The following is a 25,630-nucleotide window of genomic DNA, read 5'->3' as shown; positions in this document are numbered from 1 at the left end:
ATATATATATATATATATATATATATATATATATAAAAATCATGGAGCATCATGTGGTCTATTATTCATGTACATAGTTGTCCTGTTTAGCTCGTTTACTGTAATTTGTCATTGATCAAAAGCTGAATTAGCCAGTTCTGTTGGGGGAACCTGTGTGCTTCTTGCTTAGCCGGATAACTGGCGGAATTAAGGAAGTCTGGGCTAAAAGTAAGTGAAGAAAGGTGAAATCCATTTAAAATGGGGTACCTTAAATCCGAAAAGTGATTCAGCTAAGTGTGAAATTAGGCTTCAATGATATAGGTCCCAAAACTGACTTATAAAACATGAACAATGTCACATAATGCGTGTGCTGTCACTGCTGACCGTTCAAATGAATGCGGTTTGGGTTAAATGGGAGAAGGACATCATATAACTCTGAATTAAAGTTCAAGTAACATAAAAAAACAACTGAATCACTTTTATGATTCATAAGAGTGGAGTGTTTATGACCTGTTATGAAATAGGTAAGATTTTCCTGTTTTTAGCTTATGGTCTGTTCTTGTGATACTTGTTCTGGGGTGACTCACAGTGAAATTTTCTAATGGACTAGACAGGCCTTTTGTAAAGATGTGGAACGAGGTTATACGGTGAGATGCAGTGATATTTTTAGGGTTGCAAAAGTAATATCAGATCGTGCTTTGTTAGTGTTGGCTAATTTCTTGAATGGCATGATTCTTGTCAGAGACGTGGTCCTTGTCACTTTTTGTTCTAGTGTTTTATTTATGTCACCACCAGTCTGTACAGATTCTAAGCCGTTCTTTAATTTTCAATCATTTCCCAAAGAGATGTATAATCAAATCAACACCAAATTAACTGCTTTGTTGCATAACTGGGCATTATAAAATACTGTGATGAGGCAGCCCTTTTGAGTTGAACCTATGTGGACTGATCATATGTTGAATGGATATTCTCTTTAAGGAGCGCCTTTTTTCACGTAATGTCATTTAATGATGCCGATTCCACTGCATCTTTTCCCGCTTTAGTTCAACCTCTAGGTCTGCGTATGAAAGGACAGGTTAACAAGTGCCTGCCTGTACATCGAATAAAGCTACATCATTAAAACACTGTCGGAAAAGGAGTTGGAAGTAGATAGCTGATCGCTGGAGTGTTTAAGCATCTGGATTTGTTTCCCATACGCTTCTGCTTCATGTCCTAAGAGAGCCATTGATGGATTACCTCCGATTCTAAAATGTACTGCACAGAATTATTTAAAATGAAAAGACATTATAATGTTAAACACCAAGCTTTTGAGAAGCAGCTCGATTCTAATCGGATGGCTCCCAGCGCTTCCAGATGGGGAATAAGCAATATTAAGAACAAGAAAGCGCTACAGTCGTTTTCTTTATAAATGTCTGGAAAAAAACTGAAGACTGCAGGTTTACAGTGTTCCGACAGATGTGAGCCATCCTCTAGCGTTACTCCCTAGTCGGAATGTGGCCCGTCGCTCACCACAAGCTCAGGCAGCGCAGTAGAGGGGCTGCATCCTGACGTCTGGCCAGCAGTCACGTAGTGAACGAAGGGGAACCGAGCCCCCTTATTACTTAGTTCACAGCGCCTTGTGCGGACGGCACACTAACGCAAAAAGCCGCGCACGTAACTTTGACAGCAAGGCTCCAGTTTCAGTATGTTAAACATCTGGTGCACAGCGCCGAAACAGATTTGCGACGCGTCTATTTAATTTGCACAACTGTTTTGGAACAGCGTTATTTTTTTTTTATTCTGCTGATGTGATTTTTGCCCCATTGGAATGATGTGGACGTTTCATGACTGTGTTGGAATTGTTTTCTTTTCCAGTTTCTGTATCCAGGTCGGTGTTTCTTTCAACGGTAAGCAGATACTCTCCGTAATGCTTCGGTTTTTCTCTGGTTATATATATATATATATATATATATATATATATATATATATATATATATATATATATATATATATATATATATATATATATACAATCAATGGAAACATGTAATTTGGCATGATAGTTAGCAATATCAATACAATTGAAAATAATAGAACATAATACATTGCACTGCTTGGTTTATAAAAGGAAAAAAAAGAAAAAACAGGGGACTGTGGGGGAAATGGTGCAGGGGAAAGTGTTCCAGCATCGACGGATCAAATGCAACTGTTGAGCATGAAAATTAGGTGCTATATGGCGATCTGCCGTTATGCTGCTGGTATCCGCGGGCTTCGCAGCATCTGCGCTTCCCCTCTTCTTTTTTTCTTTAATTTATCCCTGACAAAAGAGGAACTTAGATGAAACATGAAGCGCGGCTCGCATTCAAAGTAGCCCATGTGCTGAAATTAGATTTCACTGTGTTAATGGAATGCAGTTGTTTTAGGACTGGATAGCTCCCTTCATTTCAGATTTCCGATTAAAAAATGCAGCTCTTTATAAACTTTAGCTAGAACTAATATTTTCGGAAATTGTTTAAAATTATACATCTTACGTTTTGCAGCTTCTACAACGATGATTCTGTTTGCAGATGTGCAAACATGAAACGAGACGTCTTGAAATAAGTCAATGCATGGGTACCGCGTAAGGTTAAATGGCATACCCTTCGTAGCTGCTTATCTCTCTGTATATGGAGTATTCCGTATAAAAAAAATTCCAGGCACCTTTAAAACTGCCTGTTGCTTTAGAATCAATTTATATAATATATATATATATATATATATATATATATATATATATATATATATTTAACAAACCGATATGTTTTAGCATATAATTGTTTTTATCTATTGGTAGCCTATCTATCTATCTATAAAGCCAAGCCTGAATGGAAACTTCCTCAAAGTCGTATTAAAATATCTTGATACAGGTGAAATTAAGTTAAATTCATATCGCTTCCTGATTCGTGGGGTTTTGTGTTTAAATTCGGTCAGTCGGAGTTTTAGGTGATTTCGTAAGGTTTAGGGGAAAAGCCCATCTCCTTGTTGAAAGGAATTAATTAAGTATTTAAGAGATAAGCCCCAGGGCTCCGCCGATAAGGAGCGTATTGCTGATACTGGCCCTTCGCTGCGGATAATACGTGCGTGTGGAGCGGTGAATTTGCTTACTTACTGTGCTTTCTGATTTGCAGGAAAGTTTACTGAAATGCCGTCAAATGTTACCGCCAAGGAAGGTCAAAACATCGAAATGGCGTGCGCCTTTCAAAGCGGGACATCCTCTGTTTACTTGGAGATTCAGTGGTGGTTCATTAAAGCGCCGGAGGAGCGGAACGTCAGCGAGGGGGACAGTGACACGCAGGTCAGCATGGCGGTGCCTGACGCCTGGGATTAGGATACAGGATGGGTATCCGCTGGATGACTGCATGTTTTGCCGTGTATTGCAGCTGCTTGCATGCATCCTTTACTGCAGAACAGTAGATTTGGGAAATGCTGCAGTATCACCATTTGACCTTCTGGAGACAAGTAGTTCCCACGTTTAGGTCAAATTTGTACCCATGCTTTATCATAGAGATTTGAGGCTTTTACATGTATTTTTTGGAGTAGGAAAAAATACATATTAACATATGTTCGTAACATATGAATATACTGTATTCAAGTAACTTTTATGTTGATCTTATTCAGCATATGGCAATAGTTCAGGAATTGTACATAACACAATTTGTGGGAAAAGGGAATATTTATCTGTGTTATTCTATATTTATTATAATTTGTCATATTTTGTAACGACACAGGTTTTCCACATTGTTATGATGTAACATTTCCTTGAACTTGATACCTAAATACTTTATCTTTCTTTTTCTTACACTAATGGCACATTAGTAAGTTTGTTTCCTGATGCACACCCAGAGTTTATCTTCCGATATTATTGGCAGTTTTCAGGTTTGCATTTGCATACTTGATGCGTTTATCTGTACCTGATGTTCTGTGCCGTTTGGCTGTGCATTCTTCCGTCATTCGGTATATTTAGAGACAGGGATTTCACTGGCTGTCCTCCTTTCCAACAAAGAACAAGGATATTTCTTTATGAATATGCCTCTTCCTGTACATGCTGCCTGTAACCAACCGAGACCGCAGTGAAAACCAGGTGTTGAGGGGAGCTGGAGATGGCAGTGGAGAGGTTAAACCAGTATGTTGTGGCATTTTGTTATACCGAGAATTTAGACCAGGGACCCTCTTGGAAACCATGCTTTCTGACTAGGTCTTTAAGTCAAAGGATGTCCTTCCGTTTTGTTATGTGCGTTGGAGTCAGAAGAGATATATAGAAAATATACAGTGAGAAGGCAAGTTATTCGGGGGCTACAAAAAAATCGATATTCAAAATACCAGGATTTGAAAAATATTGCATGTAGATTGCTAAAAATAAAAACCTAGCCATCATGAATTGGACAGAAATAGTGATGTTACATTATGTCATTATCATGTTCTCTTTGACTGTATGCAATTTCTCTGATGTAACAAATGAAATATGTAACACATTTGTCTTGACACACTTAGGCAAATAGTTCCTTCTCTGTTGCTTAAATTCTGCAGTAATTTTAACACTAAATTATACTGAAGTTGGACAAAATCGATTTCAGTGAACTATTTAGACAATACAGTACATTTGCTAAAGAATCCCTGAATTGTTAAGAGTTGACCTTACAGATTATGGATACGTATGTGGTGTTGATGACTCTGCTTCTAACTCGTCTACGGCACAGTGACGATCTGCCACTTAATAAGAATCCCCATGAAATCACCTCTGTAAACAGCAGAAATCCACTTTTCATAAACCATCACGAGTGCTTATTCCAGTCTTTATCTGTCACATATGACAAAAATGTGTTTATGATAATTGTTCAACAGAACTTAGAATATACCAATGGAGCTATTAAATGTTGCAAACACTGGCAGTTTCAAAAAGTGTGAGCTGTTCCAAATGTAGTAAAATTATCTCCCCCTCATCTGAGCTTGAATATACAATCCACCTGTCATGTGTATCCCATGAAATCCCAGCCCGTTTGGGATGCATGAAGAACTATTGTCGCAATGCTTATAAATGCAGAGATTGCGGTCCCAACATAGAGGGCACTGTTCTGTTATGTTTGGCTGTGCAGTGTAATGATCACTCCTCTCACTCTTAAGCTAAAGAGATGATTCATTTCTGCCTGGAGAACGACTGCTGTGCAATCAAGTTAGTATGGATGGATACAACGTGATAAAGCGAACTGGAAAATCTTCATTTAAATCTCCTGCAGGTGAATTAATCGATAATTACATCCTGTGTGCAGTGGTATATGAAAAAATGATGACTGGTTTGAAATCATTGCAAAATATATAAAAGATATCATAAGTCATCATTTACATGTACTTTTTTCCATGAATATTAAATGTCATCCTAATGCAGATAAACGAGTAAAATATAAATGCAAGTGAGCGTCCAGCGTAAGCATTCTTCTGTCTGTTAATGCTGAGATGCAGCTACGATACTCTGGAGAAATTACACTTTCTAATATTTTTCTTAGCATATTATAAACTCTCCCTACACATGAACGCTATGAAACAGGACCATTATTCTTGAAAGGCACTAGAGTGGTTAAAAACATCCTCCAGTATACAAGAAACCAACATGAAATTGTTGGGTAGCGATATATCTGGATTCTTAAATCGTTAATGGACCATCAGGCGTAATATGTCAGCTGGAGTGTGATGGAATCTGGCAAGCAGCCTAAAGGTTATGGGCTTGGCTCCATTGCGTGATGGTTTCTGGTTCAAATCCCTTTGGGCGTTGCACTTTAACAGCACCCGACTTAGATTGAACTGCTACAGCCTGACATTGGGCTGTGCAAATAGGGAAGAAGGAATCGTCAGATGTTGCTTGTAATGTTATGGCAGGTTGAAGTCGCTGGTACATAGTAATAACACCCCCTCCATACAAACCTGGAAAAAAATCAGATGGGAGTCGAAATCTCGCAGTAGACCCTGAGAAATTTCCAGTTGCGTTAAAATTGTAGATGTGAGGAAGGAGTTGATTTGAGAAGAGGAGGTTTTGGGCCAGCATGACACAAATGTAAATGCCAAATCCAGAAAGCAAGGATCAAAGAAATAAATACACACACACACACACATACAGACATGGAAGTGAGGCTTAAGGATGAATGGATGATCATTTTAATGGGAGGAAATGATGGTTACAGGGATGAAGTCTGATTTAGTGGAATGGGATCCAAAAGAACATACCAAGAAATATTGCGCTTTGTTGAGAATGAAAGTGCAGGTGGCACTTATCAATGGAGGTAAACCTGGTCACATGACGATTTCTGGCTTGGAGCCAGCTGCTCTTCATAGATATTTTTTAAGAAGGTACGTTAGTGGCCAAAATTGTGGAAACACTTCCAGTTTATGAGATTGCAGAACTTTATTCCAGTGTATGATATTTCTAAACATTCGCTGATTGAATATTTGTGTAGTAAAGCTTAAAGTGTAATGCCAAGAATACTAGGTGTTTCCACAATTTTAGTCACTAGCGTAGGCATTTGCATCATACTAAGGCTATTCTGGAGAGTGAGCCACACCAGCAAACCCAACCCAAGTCCCACGAAGGATGCATTTTTCTCTAGCATGAGGTAGCTAATGGCTATTTTCTGGACCGGATCGCAGAAACTGTCATTCAGGTAGCTTAGAAATGGGCTAAGGGCATCCTTCTCCCAGAGAATGTTGATCTCTCAGCAGTGGGTCTGCACCTGGTACGCAGGGACATTTGTCATGACAGAGTGCTGTGTCAATGGGTCGTTAGCCTCAGGTAAGAGGAATGGCCTACAGAGAGAGGTTCATAACCTCATTTCTTAACTCTGTTTAGCATCTTCTATCTGCTCGAACCTGTTTTCACTATCTGACTGGACCTACAGCTCTGCAATGAATATGCGTGGGAGTTTAGTCTAAGTACAGGAAATGCCACGTCCATATAATCTCACAGCCGAGTAGTAAATAAAAGCCAGTTCTTCAAAAAAGCTTCTACTTCAATACACTTCCAAGTATCCTATAGCATGAGGCTACAGGCCTTGGTCAGCCACTTGTCTTTTGGGTTGGGTTTTGGTTTTTAAGAAGCAGGACCCGAAAAGAGCCGCTGCAGAATGAACTGTAATTTTGTATGATGTGTTTCGCTGACGGTACAGTGAGCAGATTTTGAATATGTGTAAATTGAAGTGATCTAGCCTGACATTATATAGCCTACTATAATGTTTTGAGGGCTAATGGCAATGTTGTAGCGCTTAACACGGGGTTTGAGTGGGATGCTAACCAGTCATCTTAGAAACATTTTGCTGCATTTCTAGTACCAGTGACTCTGACAGTGGAGAGTTAAATCTGTCCAGCAACATGAGTCTCGGGTGAATGTGGGATTTACTGTAGCATTTCCCCACTGGCTTCCCCAAGTGAATTTCAGACTTTGATTGGTTGGGTGGCCTCTTTCCCAGCTTGCACTTGATTATATTGTGAGATATAGTTTAAGATTTTACTTAGATGGCTGCCACAATGGAAGACTTTAAGTTTAATTATCTAACTGCTACTACATCGGTGGTAATTGGGCACAAGGGAAAACAGAAATGACGTGTATTGTGTGTCGTGTTCTGTGGGGGTATCGATTTAAAAACAGACAATTCTGTACTCTTTAGAAATACAGTATGTAGGGATAAAAATATGTTACCATTGAGACACCTGAATAAAATAAGGGTCATGTAAAAATCACAGAGAAAAAGTTCAGTGCTGGAAAAAAAACATTCTTTATGGTGGAGGTTAGCCTGTCACCCTCAGGAAAAAAAATGTTCAAATATTTTACCTCCTAAATCCTGCATTAAAAGTTTGTTTGGGAGCAAGCAGCAGCGGACACCATTATAAACATTAAACTCGCCTGCGGTGTCCACCATGTATTCTGAATGAAAGTTTTAGAATTATTTTTTAGCAAAAAAACAGAAACACATTGTCTTGTACAGTGTGTACAGGGACACATTGTTTTAGTTTGTCCTCAGTAGAAATAAATTCAACATTAGGAGGGTATGCAGTACAGCTTTGACACCATATGTTCATCAAGATCAGCAACAGACTGATTGTTTTGCACAGATGTAATTAGCTTGTTGTATAATTAGGCATGTGGCTGTGCATAAGGAAACACTGAGGAAAAGGGATGTAAACACAATGCTATTAGTACAAGGTCCACAGTCTGACATATGAAATATTCATAAATATAATGTCACCATAGCCAAACAATCGGCCATTGATTTTTTTTTACATCGACTCGTCATTAGTTATAAAAATGTGTTTATTTAGCGATCGTACATCCAGGCACTTGTGTGACTAAATGTGGTCAGTGACTTATTAAGCTGTAGTGCTAAATGTGATAGGCGGAAAATGTGTGTATATATATATATATATATATATTTACAAATGGCAACAGTCTTGATGTTAAACGGGGCAGTTTAAATCAGACTTAGTAAATCTAGTATGGCTTGATTCATAAAGGGAGCATAAGTACGGACAATTTCATTATCAGTATCCAATAAAACATTTCAGTTGTGTCTCTCTTGGGCAATATTGTGAATAGAATATGGGCTTAAGATGGAACATTGCAGGATTGATTGTGTATTTTGACCACCTGCATCTACATAGCATCCACCAGTATTCGGTAAAGCCTGTAACAGTTGAGCATCATTAATTACATTAATTATCCTCGATAAATCAATAGTTTGAGATAAACAGTCTGACTGTGAAATTTCATTGTGGATAACAAGCACTGCTGCAGATAATGTGCTATCTATCATACCATTTAAACCCACCTTTTACAGAAATTTTGGAGGTATTTTTGGGGATATTTCTTGATTCTTAGCAAAGACATGAAATGGGCACAGGAAAAGAACTGCTATTTTCCAGCAAGAATTGCTCCATTAAAGTGATCTGACCATTAAGTGTAAGATATCCATCAACCCTCTCTCATCCATAACGACGTATCCTGTGCCAGGGTTCCTAGAGCCTGTTCTAAGCTGTATGGGGCTTAAGGTTGGGGAACACATTAGCTGGAACACTTGTCAAGTTCATTATATTTGAATTCAAAATTTAAAGAAATCTAAATTGGCTGTCCCTACAGATTTTTACAGGTCAGTAAGAATTATGATTAAAACAACCCAAGAATGGATGTTTCTGTAAAATGCAGCATATTGTCATTTCATATACCAGAACTTGAAAGGGGTAGATTTTCAGGCATGGATCTGAAATAAATAAAATTTAAAATAAATAAATCAGTGAAGTACATTTGTTCGTAAAATTTCTGTCCTGTCGTAAATGAATGAGGGAGACAGAGTTTCATGTTTTAGTCCAGTAGGCATTTCTTTGACATATCAAGATCGAAAGGAAATCATTAAGTGCCCCAGGCTTTTGCTAATCACACTGTGGAGACTGTTTGTTTACAGCATGCGTAAATGGGACCTGAAAGTGACGGACGGCAATATCGAAATCAGGAAGCTGGAAAATCCTATCTAAAATATTCTGCCCGTTTCAATAGGCTTTTAAAAGCCTTTTGTGGATGTAATAATCCTTTGTAGGGTGGCGCAGTGGCACACACCTTAAAGGTTGTGCATTTGATTCCCGCTCAGCCTGCGTGGAGTTTGCATGCTTTCTCCTTAGTATGGCTTGGTCATAGTGTGTGATAGTGTGTGGATGAGTGGGTGGATGGATGGATGGACGGATGGACGAATGGACGGACTTGTCTTTTATGCTGACCACAATGCAATGATCACTGAAAAGAACAGATAAGGCAGTAAAACTGAAACTGAATATGGTGGCTTTTAAAATTACACAGAGTGAGGCTGATCTGTGGGGAATTTGGCATTTCATTTCAAATGCTGGCAATTACCAACCACTCTCTTGCCGGATACAGCCGTTCGCAATTGAAACATGTTTCGAATTACTGCCTTTGCCGCTAAAGCAAGACCAGATAGCAGATGCCATTTTAGAAGTTGTAAAGGTTTGTAGAAGATAAACAAGTGTAACGTACTTTTAAGTTCACTTTGCATGCAGTAATTTTTGATGGATGAAGATTAATTGCTTAATTAGGAGCAATCCCATTGAAGGTCCCTTCAACACACTGTGGTTCTTACATTCATTTTCAGTCCGCTGTGCATGAAATACAATGGTCAAAATGCAAGAAAATTAAATGCACATAACCAATGAACAAGCACCATGGCAAGCTGCAGAAGTGTATGATTCGTCCAATAGTTCGTCATGCCATTTTTATGTAGACCTCAGCTATACCAAAATCCAGGAATCTTATAGCCTTAAACTACATGTGACTAAATTAGCAATTCTTGTCGGCTAACATGATTTCACTTTCTAGTAAATTTGAACGGCTAGGTCATTAATCCCAGCATGTTCTTTTTCCCACTAACTTTGTTTTTTTAAATAACGCACATGTATATGATCAGTGTTCAAGCTTTGTTATACAGATTTACATGTTAAGCATGTTTTTTTTTCCATATTTCAGTTTAGTAATACCAGGGCAGTACAACCACACAGCTCATAAAAATGTCATACTACGATTCTGTCAAATCAGAATACAAATAGCCAGTCACACTTTGGGCAGTAATCCTGGTCATGCATAAAACATGCGATGCCGTGTTCTTCTGACAGTCAGGCACTTGTCACTGACCGGCTCCACTCATCCGAATCCTCACTTCAGGACCTTACACATAGGGCTTCCCAATAATGGGTAGAGTTAATGAGGGCACATCCTTGATAACGACTATTGATCTCTGCCTCAATAAAAGAAGACACATTTGTAGCCAATGCAATTTCCCAGGGATCACAAATCCAGTGTAGGTGTCTGTGTTCATTTTATGAGTTTGTGCTTCCTCTGAGTCTTTTACTTAATGATCTCTTTGTTATTCAAAGCGTAAACGTTGACTTTGCTCCACAAGGAAAAATTATAAAGACAAACCAGAAAAGCACCCGAGTTAAAACTAATTCAGCTGTTATCATAAGATAAATTACACTAGAAACCAGAGCTACACAGATAACTAGATAAAATTATAAAGTATATACAACAACAGCAATAATAATACTTAATAACAACAATAAGAATTCATATTGTAATAAAACACTATAAATGAATAAATCAGTAAAATAAAAGAAAATAAGTTAGCTTCAGGAGCAATGCAATCATGTCCATGACTTTAATGTACATCCTTAGAATTGGTACCAGGTGTCATTTTGTAATTAAGCACTTGTATGGGCTTAAACATGCCAATTAATACAATTACAAATAAATAATCTGTTATAGTGATGTGCTGTTATCTAGCATCACATTATCTGAACATGACACAGTCAATAATTAAAATGCAACTTGTGAAATTTACCTTTGTTTGGTTATTATGAGGTAGACATGGAATCTGTGGACCATATAAAATTATCACTGAATATCCTTTGCGAAATTTTTATGCATCTATGACACACTTGATTAAGAAATATCGGCTATACTATGGTGGGAAAATGTCAGCAGCTTAAGAAATGAGATTTTGTCTACCACCTATCTGCTGTTTCCTGTTGAGATTTCACCACAGGAAAGCCGACCTTCGTTCTAAATGTGAGTGGGTGTAATTTAACAATTTAGGGTCATCCGGACGACACATGAATGTGCTTTACTTATTTCAGTTCCATAATGTATGTATTAGTCATTAAGAGTGCATTTCATGACATCACAAGCAGTAAAAGACTCACTAGTAAACTAGTAATATCATTGAAGAGACTGTTTGCAATGTCCGGAAACAGCCTCAGCAAGCTATCCTAGACCTAAAAATTCATGACATATCTAATGCCTTATTTCCTGCTGAACTACGCCTAATTTCATGCATTCATCATAAAGCACCACCAACATTAAGCAATTAACCACTAGGGTATACCTTCACAGCCTTCACTCATCAAATCCCATCGTGCCCAGAGTACTGGCTGATAAATAAATCTACCACCTGCTTCCATCATCAAAGAGATCCACACTGCTCCCTCTACAGGCAATACATCACTGTAGAAGCAATGTCTGCCGCTATTAGCCAGCCAAAAGCAACCGAAACAATCAGTCAGAGGCCCAATCAGAAAAAGCATCATAGCGTTGCAAGCATCTTAAAGGTAAATGCATGGTAAATTAAGATTCAGTTTAGTGAACGCCGATTGTTGACAACATAACCTGTTAACCACCACAAGACATACGGGTGCATTTCACAAAACTGACAAAGATGTGAAAGGATTTATGCAGCTTGTTCTAACTGCAGTTTTGAAGCTAGTTCTACATTTTAATTTCATACTTCATAAAATATTTATTTATATTTTGATACAATGTATAAAGTGCTCACAGAAAGTCCTTTGGACGCCTGCTTAATTCTGTGAAAATGCTGCAAATTTATTGGCTTCATATCAAAATTCTATTGACAAGTAATGATTAGTATAACTGCACATATCTTTCGCGCAGACATTTTCTTTTTATTAAGTCTCATAACTTTTTGACTGACTTCTCTTTTTGCCATTTTCCTATTAATTGCATTTCTAGTCATTAGCTCCCAAAGGGATACAAAACATTAATGTCTGGTGCTTAATGTTATTGCAAAGGTGTTACTCATTAAAAAGCACCCAATGAGACTGCTTGTCAATGAAGTTAGCTTTAAACAGCTCTTTCACAGCTATAATTCGAGTTTCAATTTATCACTACTTGAAGTTTCACTTAAAACTACTGCATGTTTCTAATGTGATGTCTGTTACTTGCGGACAAATGAATGAACTAATGTTTTTGTTATAAAACCAATAAATTTGCAATATTTTTGCTGGATTAAGCAGGCGTCCCAAGAGCACTATATGTTGTGAAACCTTAACAAATATAGTATTTGAGTAGGTGGCATGTTGGCTCACTGGTTTTGATTCCATTCCTTTGCATGTTCTCCCTGTGTCTAAGTGAAAGACGCATTTAGCAGGATTGTTGTGTACATGTACATCCAAGCAACACACTGAACACCGTCTAAACTCTCTGTGTTCTGATATACGCTCCTGACTCAATGTAACAACATTTAGGATACGTGGCTGTTGAGAGTCAATGAGTAGTTGTTAATATTTGCTACACAGATCCTACTCAATGAGGCACAGCTTCCTTTTCAACACTGAGGAATGGAACAGCTCTTAAAACGAATGTCTCTAACCCACTTGGCTTTTGAGAAACACTCAAGTAAACATAGCTATGTTCATTGCGCTTTGGGTTATTTTGTAGAAAGATCCCAGTAACTTATGATAGAAAGGAGACCTCTGTCTGTGAAGGCATTGGGGTGCTTTTGCTATATCTTCTTTAAAGCCTGCCAACGCCACGCCCTGGTGTGCTGGCACGTTTGAAAAGCAGGTGGCACAAACTCCTGCGCTTCGTGAGGTTCTTTATTCAGCGGCAATTCCAGAGGGATAATCCGGGCGGGAGATGGGAAGAGATGTCCAGGAGGCACTTTGGCATGCTCGGTCAGGCCCTCAGAGCCGGGACCGAGTGCTGGCCATCGCAGGTCGTAAGTGCCGCACTCGGAGGGTGCTTGGTAACACTTGAGGCCTCTCACTCAGCGGCTATGAAGTAGCGGCGTATGGTGTAGCATGCAAATACCTCTCTCTGAGAGCTGGTGGAGCACTAATTAGATTCTGGAAGAGGGGACGCTCTTGATAGATGTGTTTACTGAGGGAGGCTGCAGAGATATGGCACTTGGTAGGGCGAGGGTGCAGTCACATGCATTACCTTAGTTAGCTCTTCATCACTGTTAACCTGCGTAAACAGTGGATCTATACCGTACTAAATGAGAACTGCGGAAGTTCATGAATTGTCTGATTGCTGTTTTCCTGCTTATTTAATTGAATTGAATTTTCCATGTATGAACCTGGTATAGTGTTCAAACAAATGTTTTATTAATGGAACACAATGTGGTATGTTCTTTAATTTTCTGTTTAGTACGTGTTTCGTTTTTGTGTTTCTTTTTTTTTCAGACAAATCTAGATTAAAAAAATATCTAACACACAAGTTATTTCATATGTTCTATGAACTGCATTGCACTAGAAATGTAGTTCTAGATGATGGATGGATGGCACTTGCTAGATAATTTAATTTGGTAACACTTTACCTCACGGGGCAGAAGTACTTAGTAATAACTTCAGTTCAGAAAGGATTATAGAATTAACAGATATATTAACAAATCTAGTAATTAAGTCTTAGTTACATAGTGATCTCATGTTAATTCATCATTAATGAATCATGATGCATATTTCATCTCAAGCAGTTTGTGGTTAATTAATATAAAAATAATAGTGTAATACTATATTTGTGCTCCATCAAGTAAAGTGTTATCAGTTGTTTTTAGGCAGTGAGGCAAATGATCACTGTCTGATGCCAGGTACCCAGCCTGTGAGGTGAAGAGGCTGGATAACAGAATCACACAGAATGATCACTCAATAGCCAGTTTATTGGGTACACCTGCTTGTTAATGCAAAGAGTCTGCAATCAGCAGGCTGAATTCATACAGCATACAGACAGGGTCCAGTGATCAGTTACTACAGTGTATATTATCACAGCTAAGACAAGTGATTTTAAATCGAGTTTCCAGCATCAGAAACAGCCATTCTCCTAGGATTTCCCTGCTCTACAGTGTCAAGGATTTACAGAGAATTGTGCGTTAAATAAAAAAACTTCGAGTTAGGGCAGTTCTGTGCCAGAAAACGCCTTTTTAATGAAAGCTAACAGGAAGGCGACAAGTGCAAAAATACCTACTCAGTACAACTGCGGCGTGCGGACAGTCTTCCCTGAATGCTCTGTTTACCCTTAAAGTGGTTCTGGAGTTGAAATGGGTCCTACCTGGTATTATGTAGCGTTATCTAATAAAGTGGCCCCTGACTGTGAGCTAAATGATGCTGACTCCACTGGCCTCATGTTCCACCTAATGGGTCACCCCGGCACTGAGAGTCAATGTGTCTTGATCAATGATTGCAGTTTGCTGATGATCCTTGAATATGTTCCTAGTTTATTTCTGCTGGAGTGGTTGTTCTGCTGATGCAACGTAGCTAGCAGGCAGCTAGCAGTAACCTGGTAGATGCCAGGTCGGTAGCCATGAATTTCAGCAGGGGAAGTGTCCTCTTGGGAGCAGAGATTTTTTAGATAGTTTTTTGTGGTGGGGGGTATGGATGGTAAATTTCCCTGAGGGAGGTGGGGTGGTTCAAATGAGTTATTTTACTAAACGGGTATGCATCTGACAGAGTTGGGTAATTTAGGTCCAGAGAGTCAAAGTCCAGAACGGGATTTTGTTTCAACCAACCAGTTAAGCATACAGAATCACAGTATTCAACTGGCTGGTTGAAACAAAATCCCGGTCTGGACTTTGACTCTCTGGACCTGAATTCCCCAACTGTGGTACCCGATAAGTACAGTAGTACGATGTAGCTGCGTGCCTGGTAGGACAGCTAGATTCTGCAAACGCTGTTATGGGATTACCATATAATGTTTATATTAGGTGTGAGATCATATAAAGAAATGCATATGTAGGTGTAGTGGCTGGATTTCATTTTCATCCATCAACAGTACATTTAGACATTCCAGCATGTTGCAAATTGATGGAAACATTTTTGAAGGGTTGCATCAAAGGTCAAACCTTAGTGTGGAATTGTGTGGCTGTTCCCATTTAGTGATTTTCTTAAGTCATATTATAGATCACTTGTAACCTTTACATAACAGGCAACATAGATGTTATTCATATAGAACCCGTGGTATATGATATGTCAAACAACGACTTTGTTATCGTGGAATGGTGCTCGGAATACTGAGTGTCCACACATTTCAGTCTCCCCAGTAACCGCAAAAGGTTATGAATGATCTTGGGCTGACGGTCCCTCTTGGCTCTGTGTATGTTAACATTAAAGTGTAATACTGTAGCCCAAGAGTATCTTCTCTTTCAGTCTATATTAAAAAGCGGTCAACCTCACTGACTGGTATGAATCGCAGGAGCTAATCTGGAAAAACAGCAGCATCAAACAGTGAAACGGTGAATTAGTTTTGAAGCTACACAGGGAGTCAAGTAACGGCAAGAAAGGGACTCGTAATCAGACAATTTGTGGTTCAGTTATTAGATGGATTACTGTAGCTTTACTTATCATTAATTGCTCCTCTCAGGTCTTTATAAATATTTTTTAATTGTAAGTTATATATATATATATATATATATATATATATATATATATATATATATATATAAATGGTATTTGGATATCATGTCCTTCTAAGGTGGCAAAAACACATCTTAAGTTTATGTAACAATTGGCATTTTAATAACTGGCAGCCGTTTTGGCAGGAGAGTGGGCTCCTTGTTCCTAGGTAACAGAGTAACCCTTTCATTTGGACTCGCTGAGAAGCTTTGAAAGGGTCTTTGATCTTTTTGTCACTGGCTGAATTTCATGAAGGAGGCAGTTAGATGTGTAGGTGCCACCATCTCTGTGCTGTTATGCTACTGTCAGCATCTGTTCTGTGCTTCTGTAAATGCTTTCAGATTAAATTCGCAATGGTTGCTGCCATGATACTTTTGGTGTCCAGAGAGTATAAGTCCAGACCAGGATTTTGTTTCAACCAACCAGTTGAATACTCTGTGACTGTGACTCTTTGTGCTCAACTGGTTGGTTGAAATAAAATCCCGGTCTGGACTTTTACTCTCTGGACCTGAATTACCTAACTCTGATCAGTTTCATCATTATCATTGTACCCTTGTTTGTATCATTGTTGTTTTTTTTTTTTTTTTTGTTACATTGGTCTAATGCACTGTAGCAGCAAGGTTAGGGATGTGGGAAGGTTTAATAAGCTTTTTGTTGTTGCTGCTGTTTAAATAATTGAGATTGGCAGTCACTGAGATCAAGACTGAATGTGATATAAAGAATCAGATGTCATGTACGAACATGTAGGCTAAACTCGCATTGTTCCTGACTACTAAGCCATATGTGGTTCCCAGTAGTGGTGATGCATCATGCCTGGAAAATTCTCAGCAGGAAACGGCAGTGGTAGCTTTTGTTCTATTGCCAGAATTTATCGAGTATTTATGAATGAATTTCATTGAAAAGTTTATTGTCTGGAACTAGAATAAGTGGAACACTGATAATAATGTGTCTCAATGGCCTGTTATTTTATGAATAGTTTGCCGGTGAAAAAAGTAAAAATGTAAATCTTGCAAAAATTATTGTCTTTTGGGAAAAACTGAAAATCCATGATTTTAAACGATTTAAAGATTCCAAATGTCTGCAAGATACTAAGGAATATTTCTCTCTCTCTCTCTCTAACTTTATTCGTGCTCTTCCTGATTGAATTCACCACCCCCCCCCCTGCATTTTTATTCAGCAAAATATCCAGATTATTATTTAAGAATGAAAATATTGCTACATTAGCATTGGGCTTTGCTACAACAGAACAGAAGATGTACCGTCCATGAAATATATCCACTCCTATTGTGCATGCTCAGCAGGAAAGCAGACAGTGCATAGCAAGCCGATATGTAGCCATCTGAGATGGTTCCTACTCTTATATTTATCAAGCAGATGGAAATGTGACTTGCTAGACACCAAACTTTATGGCCTAAAACAATGGGGGGGGGGGGGGGGGGGTTGGCAGGTTATATTGGAACTGCCTCCAGCACTGATATCTGTGATTGCTGACCGAGGCCACCTCTCCTGGGTGGAAGTCATTTGAAGCTGCCAGTCATGGATGGAAGCCAAAGGTTGTGTCCAAATATTTAATGGAGGTCTGAAGCATCAATCAACCTGAGCCATCCTGCTGAGTCTTTGCTATAAGCTGGACTGTTTGTTTGTTCTGGTGCACACACACACCCACCCACACACACACACATGTCGGGCAAACATATCTTTATGGGACCGCTCATTCGTTTCTATGGGAAACTGCGAACGCTGACTATGACAACCTTAACCCCCACCCAGCCTTAACCATAACCATACAAAAAAAAGGTTTTGCATTTTTAGTTTTTTTCATTGCAGTCGCAGATTTTTATTAAATTTGAGTTTTCCCTTATGGGGACCAGGAAAGTGGACCCGATAAGGGAAAAAAAACGGGTATTCATCACGTTATGGGGACATTGTGTCCCCATAAGATAAGGTATCCCCGCTCGCACACACACACACACTAATACATACAGTATTGCACATCTTACCTGATTTGTGTTGCTATAAACCCATATCATTAATAACAATCAAGGCTTTTTATTGTCCATCCATTTTCAAACCATCTATCCTGGTCTAGGTCATCAGAGGGAGAGGAATCTATCACTTGTACTACTACCACTACTACTACTACTACCACTACTATTACCACTACTACTACTACTATTAATAATAATAATAATAATAATAATATAATAATAACAACACCTGGAGGATGGGGAGGAGTTATTCTTGACTCCTTCCACAAAAATGTGGTAGGTGTCTCTAAATATCCCATGGTGTTTAAGAGTGACAGAACACTGTTAGTAACTCCTAAAAATATAATTCATGTTTGGTGTCTGAGGAGTCAATGTTCTGGAGGCCTGCCAACATTATGAGATGGTCATGTACTGTAGCTATGCTCTATTCAACAAGAAGCAGAGCTGACCACCTTAACTCCATGACCCCTCCTCTGTTTACGATGGAGACAGTTAATGATGCAATGCTCCGTTTGATACCTAGAGATGGATTATGCCGGTCAGATGAGAATGTTAGAGGGTCATATCCTGGGCTCATTGAAGGCGATCTCTGTATCAGAGGTGCGGCTATTTAACACCGTCACTATTTGGCAGTCTGTCACGGTAAACTTCTTAGTGACTTCAGCTTGCAGATCATGACTCAGATTGTCCAAAGTGAAGAAGAAGACTGGGCTTTCCATATAAAGATAGTCACCTTTTTTAAATGTGCTTACACTTGAAATATTTGGTAATTCTTTACATTAACTGCACCTTCATAAAGCTTTAATGATGCATTTGTGGGACATTCAGTGCACCTTCTTAAAGCATTCATAGAACATTCATATGCAGCATGAAAGTAAACCTTAATACCCTAACTTATCTTAATGGCTTTAATATATATTAATAACAAACATTACAGGATAATATGATTATAATATTTCTTATCATACAATGTTTGTCATTAATGTATATAAAAGTTGTTCATATATGTTAGGATGTTAAAGTATAATTGCATGCTGCTTACATGTATTCAGTGAATGCATTATGAATGAACTATGACGGTTCAATCAATGTAAAGTGTTACCATATTTTCAACATTTTTTTGCAATTTATTAAGAGCTAGGATGCTATGTCATTCAACGCTCTTTCCCTGAGTATTTAAAAATGTTCCTATTGGTGCAGAAATGGGAAAAAAAAAGATTTGTGCATGCAGACAGAAACAGGAATGTATCACATTGTTTCAAATACCCCCCTGACTAGAAAGACATCCATGATTACATTGTAATACATTTTTTACCATGTTATATTCTTTGTCAAAATCTTTGACAGCCCATAAAGCAAGAAGCCAGTTCATAATGTTGATTACCAGAAAAGACGAATGCTGGAATTTATGCCTGAATGTATAATTGAAACACTAAATTCATTATGGTATAATTAGCTTCAGTACTAGGCTAACGCATTTTCTCGGTTAAATGTATGATTCTTTTGATAGTTTGCTAAGCACCTGTAAGTGAAACACATCTCATTGAGATGAAGTATCCCATAAAACTGAAATTCAGCACAGTGCAAACGGGACCTAGATTAAGGGCAATTATCTTACTTTACCACCTTAGCAAAGAGATGTGCTGTTAGGATTCAAAACTACTTTGCTTTTATCCACCAGCTTTGTTCTGATGCTTGTGTTTTCTCACTTGCATTATTTCGTTAACAATTATCATATGTCCTTCTAAAACACTTATTTGGATGAGTTCTGATTAAAGCAGCAGTTTTTATTTGGACATAAATTTTTCTGCAGTTTTGGTTCCTTACATGAAAAAAACATGATGCTCATTTAGAAACTGCATTTATCTGAATGCGTTAGACTAAATGATTAATTAAACAGCTGTTTCATTTCGTAAGGACTAGCAGTTACCCTCTGCTATGCCAGTATTTATATTTCTTAAATCAAATAATCAAATAGTAATATTACAACATTAAAGCAGATGCGTATTTCAGTACATGGATTTAAATTGTGGAATAATTTGGATGATGATTTGAAAAAATATTAATCAATTTAAGAAACTTCACAAAGAAAAAGGTTTTTATGAACTTTATTTGTTAATAAAGTTGAGTTAATAAAGATGATTGATTTATATTGCTTACAATATATTTTATATGTTAGTTTATGTATATGGCCATATGTAATTTACGGTGTAATCATTGAGAAAGGCATTTCTCAGACATAGAAGAGTCTTCTTCCTGCTCCCCTTTTCACATATGGATTGTATGTAATGAAACAGTTTGTGTTTGTGGCTTGATGATATTTGAAAAGAAAAATTTGACAAAGTGAAATAAACTGATTGATTGATTGATTGATACATTTGGGCATTAGAGAAAGACTCACAACTGAAATGAGCAGCCCAGTAATGTGTCTCCTTGTGAGTATTCAGTTTGGTGGCTCAGTGCAAATTTGACATCGCAAAGGGTAGTTTAACATACCAGGGATATCATTGCCTTGAACAGAGGTGGGACTACAAAGCAAGATTTGTAGGTAGCCCAGTTTAATTGGACTTTATCTCTGTTCACTTACATTTAGACCAGACTACCTTCAGTCTAACAAGTTATCTTGCTAAACCAAAAATCCAGCTTTTGTGATATAGGCCACTGGGCTCAAATGTAAACAATGCCAGTCTCCCTGTTGCTCTTGCTTACATGTTCCAGATAGTCTTAATATCCATCCATCCATCCATTTTCCAAACCACTTATCCTACTGGGTCGCGGGGGGCCCGGAGCCTATCCCAGAAGCAATGGGCACGAGGCAGGGAGCAACCCAGGATGGGGGGCCAGCCCATCGCAGGGCACACTCACACACCATTCACTCACACATGCACACCTACGGGCAATTTAGCAACTCCAATTAGCCTCAGCATGTTTTTGGACTGTGGGGGGAAACCGGAGTACCCGGAGGAAACCCCACGACGACATGGGGAGAACATGCAAACTCCACACACATGTGACCCAGGCGGAGACTTGAACCCGGGTCCCAGAGGTGTGAGGCAACAGTGCTAATCACAGCACCACCATGCCGCCACTCATGCCGCCCCTAGTCTTAATATATTGTGGCAATTCCCTCCATCCAACTTCTAACCACTTATCCTGATCAGGGTCCCAGAAGCCCTGTAGTCTCTCCCAGGCAGATCAGGGCACAGAGCTGGGGCACACCCTGGAGAGGACACCAGCGCATCACAGAGTTGTTGCAATTCCACTGATGCAAATTTAAATCAGATAGCATTAGCATTAGTAAAAGCATTAGTCAATGACGGTAAAAACCATCAGAGTTTTTCATGTGCTGTATGATCGGTGAATCGGTCGGAACAATGTAGAAATGAGAAGAATGTTTGTCATAGCATGGTCAGCATTTGGGCTGCACACGCGTTTGCCTGCCTTGTGCCTTCATCCTAACCACGGGCATGTTGGCAGTGCTGCCTGTCTTCTTGTCATCCTACAGGAACCGACACCGTTTGTAGCAAAACTGTAATCTCTCCCTATTGAACTAGAGTCCTGGCCTACTTTGTTGCAAGTGTAGTTATACTGCACATTAATATTTTACTTCTCTCTGAATGTAATATGACGAGATGTGGCTAAGTGGGTTGGGACTCTGTGCCTGTCAACAGAAGGTTACTAGTTTGAATCCCCGAGCTGACAGACTGATACTGTGATTGTGTTCTTGAGCAAGACCCCCTAGTTGGTCTAGGGATACTGGCAGACCCTGCACTGTGACTCCTGAGCTTGCTCTCATCTTTATATGTGTCTCTGTGTTCCTCAGAGAGTAAAACGGTGTAGATAAAATAAGATGGGGACAGATAGCATGTCACTCTTCTGTTCTAGAAGGTTCCTTCTTTTTCACCAGAAATATCTAAAATTTAGCATTCCGTTTTGAGTAATTTTTCTGCAGATGTGTTTGAAATTTCATGATGGGTGTTGTATTTATTTAAATAAAAAAAATTATGAAAACAATTCTTGAATGAAAACAAGATATTTTTATGTTCTTGTAAGTTATGCAGAAATATGAGTGATGTACTGTACACACTCCAGCTACTTTCTGTCTGTTCATATGTACATGAGTAATGAGTTGGTTATTATTGCTATATAGTGTAAAATATTGGACATTATATAAGTGTATCTCTGTTAATTGTGTTGTTTTAATGGAGGGGGGGCATTTGGAAGTTGGTTTAATTCTTTCCTGGTTTAAGTTTCTTTTTTGATGCCTCCTGGGGACTGAAAATTTTCGATTTTCCACACCTGCAACGAGGGTTTGACTGATTACTTTGCACATATACTACGGAATTCCTGAACTCACATTGCTGCTTATTTTTAAGATTGTCTTCCAGGTTTGTTTAATTGAAGACAGAGGGAAAATATCTACTAAGCATAAGAGAGCAGCTTTGCTTCGATGATTATTGGCATTTCACTGATTGCTGTAATGGTGATGCTGGCCAGGATCCAGTTTCCAATCTCGTCGTCTGACTTTTTTTCAGAGAAGGTATAAAAATAAAGTAATTGTAACAAAATGCATTTTTTAAATAGGCATCAAATAATTAAATGTGGACTCTTTCTTAATAACCACTTATCAGCATTACCTACTTAATCTTGAGTTATTAAAAATAATTATAAAGGGCAGACTGAAGGGAGAAAGTCTTACCTCAGCAAAATAGTTTTCTAGGCTTAAGTCCACTTGGCATCATTTTTCTGAATAAATTACTCATGTCCCCCTAAGACAGACCTGGGCTGTTGCTTGGAGCCGACACACTGCCCCTAGTGCCAGCAAAAAGAAAAACGCTTTAGAGGCAAATTACCTGCAGTAGTCAAGGAGCCAGCTTGTGTGTTTTTAGCAACTCTCCTGCTTCATATCATCATGGATTTAAGTCAGCGCTGTATTTACCTCTCCTCACAGAAATGATATGTCTTCATTTTGACTTCTGTCTGGATGGGTGTTACGTTTCGCTGTACATCTGTGGGGCAAACGGTGCAGCCATTTTTAACAGGGGCATTAAAGTCGAACCTATTGTCAGGGTGCATTTCCGTATCTTCAGATAATTAAAACATATAAACAGCACTCTGCCTTCCCACATGGAAGCACACAAATTGAATCTAAATTGTTTGTAAACTGGTTAAGTATGGGAATAGAAAAATATTGAGCGAATTGAGTGAATAATATTTTCAAAGAACAAAAAATTATTTTTAAATGGCAGAATGGTGATGTGACTATTACTGCCGCCTCACGTCTTTGGGGCTGGGGGGGCGGGGGGGGGGGGGTGTCAGCTGTTTTGAATGCTTGAATGATCAATATTTTTATTGTACACTGCTATGCAAATATGGCATGGGCAGAAATAAAAAATAATATAAAAAAACTTTTGGGTTAAAGAAATGTACCACGTAATACTCCATAGTGTGTTTGTTTGTGAGCCCCCTCCCATGTCATGAGATTCATCCTGATCCTATGCTGGATAAGTGGCTTGATGACAGATAAATAATTTTGTACCTCGGCACATCTGCTCTTTGCCAAACATAAACAGAAGTTAAACAAGGTCAATATTAAATGTTTTACTCCATCATCACTTTAGTGTGTCAATACCAAATTCATGAAGAATATCAATAAACACTGTTAAACAATATTTCTACTAAAGCTCAAACTGATTATTCGACTGATTCACTCAAGCACATGATTCTGCAACACGTTATTTTTACAGGCAAATGATTCCGAAACACATTCTTTTCTGAGGCAAATGATTCTGGAACACATTGTATTTTTTCGGGTACACGACACCCTAGCTGTCCCTATGAAATGTTACCGAAAAACTGGTTTTCATTTAAATGTGTGGTTTCCGAATCAATTTTAAGTATATTTGTCGTGAATCCAAACATACAACATACATGTAAAATGCCTTACCATATGCTCCTGAGACTACACTGAAAAATAAGAAAGACATAATAATAAAGAAGATAAAGCATGAAAATGTCAAATTAAATAAAATATGAAAGCAATATATAAATATATTTATTTATGCACACTTGCTAAACTCCTCTGGGAACTCCTTCAAGACTGCTGGAAAACCATTTCAGGTGACTACCTCTTGAAGGTCATCGAGTGAATGCCAAGAGTGTGCAAAGCAGTAATCAGAGCAAAGGGTGGCTATTTTGAAAAAACTAGAATATAAAACATGTTTTCAGTTATGTCACCTTTTTTTGTTAAGTACATAACTCCACATGTGTTCATTCATAGTTTTGATGACTTCAGTGAGCCCCAAACCTCGATACACTCGAGACAGCCCCCTGAGTGTGGGTAGCCTCTAACAGAATCCTCATTTCATATGTGGGTGTAAATATAAATGTTGATCAATTAATGAGAGAGGCTAATATTACTTACCCTTTGCACATAAAGCAAAGGGACAAACAGGATGTACTGCACAAAAAAAAAAACAGTCTGTCTTTAGCGATTATTTATACAACCTAACTCTAGCATGCCACTGCTCCCATGGTGCCTTTGCTGCTGAACTCAAGCCTTTCTCTCTGGCTGTGCTATCAGTTATAATTTATAGTCACTAATTTGAATTGATTTCGTGGCAGTAATGAAATCTGCTGAAGGTGTCTTGTGTGCCGTTGGGGTGGACAGCCTAGGCATTTGTAGTTAAGCATTGCCCCTTAAAGCCCTCTTAATCAATCTAGCGGAAGAGGTACAAGCTAGAAAGGGTTTCAGGCTATAGATTTTGTATTCAGGGACAAAAATTAAATAAGACTTGCACTGAAATGAAGATTTTTTTTATATTTTAATTTGTTGTAAAGTGAAATGTCATGTATTTCACCATTTTGAAATAAGCAGTTTCTTTTTCTCAAACAAATATCAGCATCAAAAATATTTTCTGTAAATGCATTATATACCATACATTGGTCGATATCTTTTACCAGAGGTGGCTTGTTTACCACCCTTAAAATTAGTTTTAGCCCCTGTGCAGTGTACCTAGAGAAGCAATTAATGTCTGAAATAAATGAAATTGATTTTCATTAAATCTATGAACTCTACATTCCTATAGTTTTCTTTAAGATAATTTTTAATACCAGTGCATGTATATATTTATAGAATCACAGCGTACATGGCATCTCTAACACTACAGTTTTGTGTTTTTGCTTGTCTAAGCAGCCGTCTTCCTTGTCGGTACAGCTCTTCCCCTCAGCAAAACAGGTCAATGACAGTCATAAAACATTTATTGACATTGATGAAACTGCGTTATGCCTCAAAGTGTACGTCTAAGGCCATCACTTCTCCAGTCATTGAGACTATGATTTACGCTGTTTTGTGTGCTGCTCATTCTGGCTTGTAAGCGTATCTGCATCAGTTGTTTCATGTGCCAATTATTGTGCATACAAAAAAA

At 38.4% G+C, this 25,630-nt stretch overlaps 1 protein-coding gene across 1 annotated transcript in view; it reads left to right on the top strand.

The window, feature by feature from the left end:
- The first annotated feature begins 1,579 nt into the window (after positions 1-1,579).
- LOC125708925 (V-set and transmembrane domain-containing protein 2A-like) overlaps positions 1,580-25,630 on the top strand; it is a 33,059-nt gene continuing 9,008 nt past the window's right edge. Inside the window, exons 1-2 of the mRNA XM_048976850.1 lie at positions 1,580-1,865; positions 3,126-3,292. Coding sequence (XP_048832807.1) covers positions 1,787-1,865; positions 3,126-3,292 — 246 coding nt within the window. The 5' untranslated portion in view covers positions 1,580-1,786. The remainder of the gene's footprint in view (positions 1,866-3,125; positions 3,293-25,630) is intronic.

The sequence above is a fragment of the Brienomyrus brachyistius genome, chromosome 15, assembly GCF_023856365.1.
Source record: "Brienomyrus brachyistius isolate T26 chromosome 15, BBRACH_0.4, whole genome shotgun sequence".
Lineage (NCBI taxonomy): Eukaryota > Metazoa > Chordata > Actinopteri > Osteoglossiformes > Mormyridae > Brienomyrus > Brienomyrus brachyistius.
The sequence above is the reverse complement of the archived record's forward strand: the minus strand, read 5'-3'. Positions and strand labels throughout refer to the sequence as shown.